Source organism: Papaver somniferum, chromosome 4 (assembly GCF_003573695.1).
Source record: "Papaver somniferum cultivar HN1 chromosome 4, ASM357369v1, whole genome shotgun sequence".
Lineage (NCBI taxonomy): Eukaryota > Viridiplantae > Streptophyta > Magnoliopsida > Ranunculales > Papaveraceae > Papaver > Papaver somniferum.
In genome coordinates this window covers 42,440,340-42,448,035 of record NC_039361.1, presented here as the reverse complement: position 1 = coordinate 42,448,035, position 7,696 = coordinate 42,440,340, and the positions used below count along the sequence as shown (strand labels likewise).

Sequence of the window (7,696 nt, the reverse complement as noted above, 5' to 3'; positions counted from 1 at the left end):
CTCTGGATACCAGTTGTTACGATCTTCTTAATGTCTTCTTCATATCGTAACTTGATCATCGAACAAAATAAATGATAAAGGGTTTATAGACGAACCCATCCTCCATTAATGGTTTAATTCGTGGAAAACCGGCCTACCAACGATTACTTCGAGTGTAATCAGACTCCAAACTAGAGAGACCTGTAATCATAATTCATTTTCACTGGCTATCATTTCACTACAACAAGACTCTTTAAATAGAGTTTACAAAGATACAGTTACATAAACTACATCCCACGATTAAAACTCAACTGCTATTTCAAATGCCTGTAAGCTAGGCCACTAACACTTTTTACACGTAATTATTATTGATAATCCTAATTAATAAACTAAAGTAGTAACCGTACATTATGATCGTATCATCTCTTCACCCTTAGAAAAATAACCTTGTCCTCAAGGTTATGCTTTACTGTTCTTCGTAACTTCATCACCAATGACTTCAGAAAATAATAACTTAATAAGGTGTTGAGAATCTTGAGAAGCTAGTTTAAAATCTTCAAAATCATGTACATCTCTTCCACTCCTTTCCACGGTTAAAACTTCCTTTTTCTTACTTTTTTTTTTTCTAATGAATAAAGTATCAAAATCAGGAGAACAATATTTAGAATATCTTTCTATCCGGATAAAAAATCTAGGTAAAATATTTGGACAAGTTAAAAAAATATTCTCCAGATAAGTAACGATTTATTTTTTAAAATATTAAATAACATCAAACCCTAAAAAAATCCTAATTAAACTGATATTCTGGAAACTAAAACTTAAAAACATAAAAGGATAGAAATCACTTCTCTGATGATCTTCTTGAAAGAATAGGGCAGCGATTGATCTGGCATATGGGAAGAAGGCTTATGGGAAGAAGAAGAAGTAGAAACACCAGGGGTTTGATCCTTTTTTCTACCTATTTTGTTAATGGGATATGAATTTCTAAATTGGTTTCGGTATCGTCAGAGGGACGCCGGACCTCTAGTATCATTCAAGGGACACTAAACCTCCTTGTTAGAAGACTAACACTTTTGTTTGATAATAATTCTCTGATTTCTTCCATTGATTTTCAAGTAATATATACACAGAGAAGTTACATAACTTACAGAAGTAACTACCTACGAATAAGGGAAATAAGCTGCATACATGACTAAACTGACCCGTATTTTTCTTATCTAAAATACTAACCGCAACTTCTACATATAACCATAAAGAAAATGCCTACAAACTAGGACAAACCGACCTTGTCACCAATTCCACACGTTGGATTGGTCTAACAATTTTAATCTTAATAAAATTCTACTGATAATAATTAAGCAAATATATAACACATAACAAAAGTTTTAATGAGACGATTGATTTCGTCACAAGTCCTCAAGAAGAGGACGACATTTGAAGACCTACAACCGAAGCACTATACGTGAAGCACTACAAACGGAGTTCTATTGGACCACATAAGGGGGAGTGTTGTAGGGCTTACGGGGTTTCTCTTTACATGTATATAAATGATACTTTACCTATGTAATAGCTAATCAATAGAAATCCTTTTCTTCTCTGTCTCTTCTTTTTTCCCCTATTATTCTACTACAACAGTTTTGATTAATTGTAAATCTTCCAAAGTCTACAATAATCTTAAACGCCATAAACAAAAAAAAAAATCTCTTCATTGACCTGGTCAAACTCTGATAGTAGGTCAGCTAGATCGATCTCCATGTAATTTTCACTTTCATCCCATAGAATTATTTGTACACAAGAAATATAATAAAAGAGATATTTAGCCGAATGCAATTTTTGTTATAAATTTTTACAATGATGTGTAGTTAACAAAGACAGAAAGAGTTGGCGCTCGACAGAACACCGTGGAGGACAGCGATCCACGCGAAAGAGGTATGTACATGAGGTGCGTGACTAGACCATTCTTTACCTTTGATTATTCGTTTCAAGGTTTCTCTCTTAGTAGGACTGTGCAAACAGCGAACAAGTAAACCGTCATGACAGAATTGTGAAAGGGGACATCCCTCAGTAGCTCGCAGGATCGTGAAGGGGAATAATCACCCCGTAGCCCTGCAATCGAGACACGGAGTACGTGACCTCATCACCTACATGGTCGCGAATGCGTAATCCTATGGAAGTGATGGGACACTACCCCTGTGCCGAAAACGAACAAGACACGGAAGGTGTTAAGGATTACTCTTACCTTCGGGTAAGTTACGTCTCGGTCGGTAGACAGCCGGTGTAAAAACTTCGTCGCACTCTTGGAGATATGATCTTTACGAGACAATATTCCTGCCCGACTTGGTACTTGCTACTAGAAAAGAGCTTTCGTTTTGGTTTTGGTGTAGTTAACAAGGAAGCTTTAAGGAAGAAATTACTTACCGCCATTGTTCAGCAACATACCTAATCCTAATGGTTTATGGTTATCTTTAAGTGATATAATATTGATAGGTAAGCACAATGCCTTCTATTCGCTTACAAACAAGATTACCGACTCTTTTTTAGTATAGCGGCCAAAATCCATTATGCTTCAAAAAACCCTCCATCATTAGAATTAGCGCGACCAATAAAACAAACACACTTGGTCGGACACAAAACAAGCAAGAAAAAGAAAGGTGTCCAGCCCCAATAGGCGTTACCCACCGCTGTTTTTCCTTAGCCGCAAATTTTCCTCTCAGCCATCCCTTTTTCAATACCCCACCAACAAACGCGACGACTCGCCTCGTAACTCAACACGTGTTCAACCGTAACTAAACATCCATCCACGCGTCGGATTCATGATTCAAAAACTTTCTGCCAACGTTAACGTTGTGATGATGAATGATTATTTTTTGTTTGGACGATCATAAATAATAAAAAAGTTTATCATTAATTGATATTCTCTAGAAGCCTCTGCAGCTTTCTTATCCTCCCCCTCTGTTTTCGTTTTCAAATAATTCCTTTATTTATCTAGTTATCTTGGTTCAGAATTTCTTCCAAGTTTATAGCCAGCCTAATTTTAGGTTTTTGATTTTGACAGTTATCTTAAATCAATTCCCAAGTCCCAGTTTTTAAGATTTGCGATTTTCATTTGTTTTATCTCTTCTTCTTCCTCTCTGTTCAAAAAAAAAACAACAGAATTTTGTAAATTGGGGAATGACAATGGAATCGACAACGAAGGTAACAGAATCGACAACATCGCTGATCCTTACATCAGGAGCAAGTGGACGTGTAAATGCGTTATTATCGTTAAGAGCGATTAAACGATTGTTGATGTTGGTTTACACAATTATTTTGTTTCTACTCCTTCCATTAATAAGAGTTAGGAGACGAACGATGATGGTGGTTGGTGAAAGCGATGAGAATGTCTGTCAACGGAAATCATTATCTTCTGTTTCTTCTCCGGTGAAAAGGAATCGGAGAGTTTATAATGTTAATAGTGATGATAATGAGGATGATTGTAAAACTGTTGCTAGTAAGGAGATTGTGGTTTTGAAAGATTTTGATGTTGTGACCAGAAGAGCAATTTCGATTAAAAGAATTACTCAAGATGATGATGATGATTGTGATACTGTTAGAGAAGCTTCTTTGTTTGGTAATTCTAGAGGTGAAACTTTGTTTACGCAATCTTGGACTCCTGCTTCTGTTAAAGTCAAGTAAGCTTAATTATCTTTTTTAATTTTATCATTTTGATTCAATTTAAGCTAATTTTTCCATGGAATTATCTCTGGTTATTAGAAGGGTTAGAAAATTAGAATGAATTGATTGGAAAAGGGTTGCCCTTGAATAGTTTCATAACATAAATTTGTAACCATTTTTGTGAATCTAGTCTCTAGAGAGACATAATCTCTAATTGAATTGAGACTGAAGAATCTATTATACTTGATTGGATTCTTGTTTTCTTGAATGTGAATTTGATATTCAACAAGAAATGGTGTTTGCATTTCTCTAGGTTAATGCCAAACTGGGGTTATATTATATTCCTTGTTTTCATATCAGTTGTGACGGCAACGCCAATATATGAAAACGGAGGTGTGTCTAGTGTTCGGTTACTATTGGATTGGCTTCGATTGTCTTAAATGGCATTGCTTTTCTGTATGGACCTTCACCAGTATGTTAGAAATTTATTCTTGTACATTGCTTAGGAGTCTTAGGAGCATATTCTTGAAAATTTCGATTTAAATCTACATCATCTAATAGCCAATCTTTGATGCAGGGGACTGGTGGTTCTTCTCCATGGCTTAAATGAACACAGGTAAGCAAAGATAATTCAATGTTTCTGTTGACTGAAGGTCTGAAAACATGATTAGTTATTGATGAAATCTGATATTTGTGAAACAGCGGGAGGTACAACGATTTTGCGAAGCAACTAAATGCTAATGGATTTAAAGTGTTTGGGATGGATTGGATTGGTAGGTTCCTTCTTACCGAAGTTTATTATTCTCCTATGGCTGTAATTGAGATTATGTGCATGTTCTAATCCTGGCAAGGTTGTGGGTGCTGTGGAATAATATAAGATAAGATTTAAAATCAGCACGCAAACAAACTTAATCTTAGCAAAAGTTATAGTTTGAGAACTACTGAACTAGAGGTCACATGCTTTTTATGTTTATCCAGTCATTATAGATTTTGGAGTATTTACGTTATAGTCCTCCTTGTCTATAATTGTGTGGCTCAATGCAGTGGGCTTAAGTATCGACTCTTAATCCCAACTCTGAACTGCCACTTTAGGCTATTGTCTAGATTAGAGACGTCAGGTTTAGTTGAAAGAGGCAGAAATCCTTGCTGTGTCACTTCCCATGGATGTTAAGGTGGCATATCAGTGACTTAAAGTTCACCAAGACTAGTGGGTTCTTACCTTGCATTCAAAGGGGACTCTTTTGTACTAAACAAATTCTATACCTTACAGAATGTGTTACAAGATAGCAACTTGAAGTAAGCGGGTTTAGAAAACACTACAGCATATCAGTGACTTAAAGTGCACCAAGACTTGTGGGTTCTTACCTTGCATTCAAAGGGGGCTAGGTAAAACAAATTTTATACTTGACAGAATCTGTTACCAGATAGCAACTCGAAGTAAGTGGGTTAGAAAACATTAAGCATTCCTGATCCTGTGCACGAGATATGTGAAGTTAGCTTTCTTCTGTTAGGTGCTGATAGGATATGTTCTTTTTCGTAATGGTCTATTGCCCCTTAAATATTTACTCATGTGGAACTTTATGAAGCACTTTTACTCAATGCTTAAACCCTGCAATCGGTATCCAAACAGGTTACATGACTGATCTACAATTGACTTGTGTTTTAAAGCTTGACAAGGCTGCACTTTACATATACCCCAATATATGTATCGATCTCACAAAGGTGATGCGGAAATTTTTCATGTTACTTTGTTGATTTATACTAGTGATATGCACATGAGATAGAATTTAGTCAAAAATTTGAAAGTGGATATACAATCTATAAATATGATGATGTGAATAGCATGAGTAGCTTATTTGAATTGGCTTTAGTTATACAATATATAGATTTGATATATGGCCCATGTTTTGATTTATAGACTTTGGGGGTATCACATGGAAGACAAGGCTTATCTGCATTACATGTGGGGGCACTCAATATCTTCAGCCAGTTACGGCGTGTTAATTTACAGTTTTGAAGAGGTTTCATGTCATAGTTTAGTCTTTCCTAATTCATTATATTCTCTTTTTTCAATTAGGACATGGTGGAAGTGATGGTTTACATGGTTACGTATATTCCCTTGATGCTGCAGTCAACGACCTGGTATGTTCCCTCACATGTATGCTGAAAATAAATGAGAAGTTTAACTTGCTCTCAGTGGTTCATTTGAAGAGAATAATTTGAGAAAGTAATAACTAAATTGTGTTGTTTGTCCTTAAATAACAGAAAGCATTTATTGAGAAGGTGTTGGCAGAAAACCCGGGACTTCCTTGTTTTTGCTTTGGACACTCAACAGGTGGTGCCATTGTTCTGAAGGTACACATTTGTTTTGGCTCAATAGGCTTGGGCAGCATTTGTTTAAGTGTGCCTAATCTTGACATATCGGGGTTTATCTCATAGTAGACATGGTCCAGTTTATCAGATTCTTATTTTTGCTTCTAATTGATGGTTTCAGGCAGTGCTCGACCCCAAGATTGAGACACGCATTCAGGGTGTTGTGTTGACCTCACCTGCTGTAGGAGTTCAACCTTCGCGTCCAATATTTGGTGTAAGAGTTATTTTCTTGTTCACTTTATTTTCTATAGGAAGAATGGTCTGTACGTTTTTTTATATTATTGACAAACAACCTAGTGCAACTGTGAAAGCTAAAATTTGGTATCCTCCTCTTTCATTTTGATGGCAGGTTCTTGCTCCAATCTTTTCGTTCTTGTTACCAAAATATCAATTTAGTGCTGCAAACAAGAATGGCCTGACTGTGTCTCGAGATCCGGATGCCTTAATTGCCAAGTATTCAGACCCACTTGTCTACACAGGTTCTATCAGGGTCAGAACTGGGGCAGAAATCCTCCGCATTTCATCCTTTTTGCAGGAGAGGATGAGTAAAATAACCATCCCATTTTTTGTTCTTCATGGGACTGCTGACGCTGTAACGGATCCAAATGGCTCCAGAAGATTGTATGAAAAAGCTGCTTCAACTGACAAGTCCATTAAACTTTATGATGGATTATTGCATGATCTTCTTTTTGAACCTGAAAGGGAAGTTATTAGGAATGACATCATTGAATGGTTAACCTCTAGAATCAAATAGTACTGTCTCATCTTCAAATTACTGCCAAGGAAAGCACAACAGCTACATGATGTTAATGTGGCGTAAGATTTCTTGGTTTTGCCGCTTCAATGGTCTGCCTCTAACCGATTGCACTTCGCAGATATTTTATGTCGAAAATCTAGCTCAACGAGCTAAAGATGATTGGCGTCGCGGTTGGTTAGAATTTTGATGTTGTTGACTTGATGTAACTTAATTGTAATAACTGAACATGAATAGGGTTTGAATTGGAGTGAACATGGGATAATAAGGCCTTGAGAGCAAGTTTCTGAGTTACAAATTTCACTGGTTCATCCAGGGACCAATTCCGATCTTAAACAGTCTTTGATGCAAGAATTGTATTCTGATTTTCTCTGGAGGTAATAGAACATGTGCCAGTTCAATGTGCCTCGAAATATGTTTTTGTCATGTAGTAAACTCAAAATTTACCAGGTGATTTGACATTTGCAGCTAAAAATTTACAACTCTTGTGATTCCAGGTGATCTATAGTACCACCCTGGTCATTTAAACGACCCAAAGCTGTATGCCATGAATTTGTGCCCGAAGTATGTCACCTGATCCAGAATTTTCTCCCGGGACCCAAAATCTCCTTGTGACCCTAAATTTTGACCAGACATACCGCGAATCTGTTATGGCACTTAAAAAGATCTCGTCTGATGAGAAGCAATGGCGGACCAACATCTGCTGTTGCCTTTTAGTTCTGGTAGAGCAATTGCCTTGGATATGCAAACTCAATCTTATCTAGAGCAACTGCCTTGGGCAGTTGCTTTCAGTTTCTTTACAGTTCTACCTATATATATATATATATATATATATATATATATATATATATATAAGCCTGAAGGTATTTCCCTCCTCATTGTTCTTTACCATTCTTATTAGATTTTCATTCAAACAGGAAGATATTGAGGGAAGCC

At 36.5% G+C, this 7,696-nt stretch overlaps 1 protein-coding gene and 1 long non-coding RNA gene across 2 annotated transcripts; one reads left to right on the top strand and one right to left on the bottom strand.

Moving 5' to 3' along the window:
• Positions 1–1,729: 1,729 nt before the first annotated feature.
• LOC113273785 lies at positions 1,730–2,700 on the bottom strand. Its single transcript, XR_003322601.1, has 2 exons — positions 2,219–2,700; positions 1,730–1,983 (listed from the first exon to the last, which is right to left on the bottom strand). It is a non-coding gene; the product is annotated as an uncharacterized LOC113273785 (long non-coding RNA).
• Positions 2,701–2,915: 215 nt separating this feature from the next.
• LOC113275273 (monoacylglycerol lipase-like) lies at positions 2,916–7,186 on the top strand. The gene is made up of 7 exons (XM_026524748.1): positions 2,916–3,650; positions 4,211–4,249; positions 4,336–4,406; positions 5,711–5,775; positions 5,899–5,988; positions 6,128–6,220; positions 6,356–7,186. Exons 1-7 carry the CDS (start codon positions 3,151–3,153, stop codon positions 6,758–6,760), a joined length of 1,263 nt encoding a protein of 420 aa, XP_026380533.1. The 5' UTR covers positions 2,916–3,150; the 3' UTR covers positions 6,761–7,186.
• Positions 7,187–7,696: the final 510 nt, after the last annotated feature.

Coding starts and splice junctions, on each gene's coding strand:
- LOC113275273 (XM_026524748.1), top strand. CDS start 3,151: ATGACAATGGAATCGACAACGAAGGTAACAGAATCGACAACATCGCTG. Junction 4,407..5,710: donor GTTTGGGATGGATTGGATTG/GTAGGTTCCTTC, acceptor TTTTTCAATTAG/GACATGGTGGAAGTGATGGT. Junction 6,221..6,355: donor CTTCGCGTCCAATATTTGGT/GTAAGAGTTATT, acceptor TTTTGATGGCAG/GTTCTTGCTCCAATCTTTTC.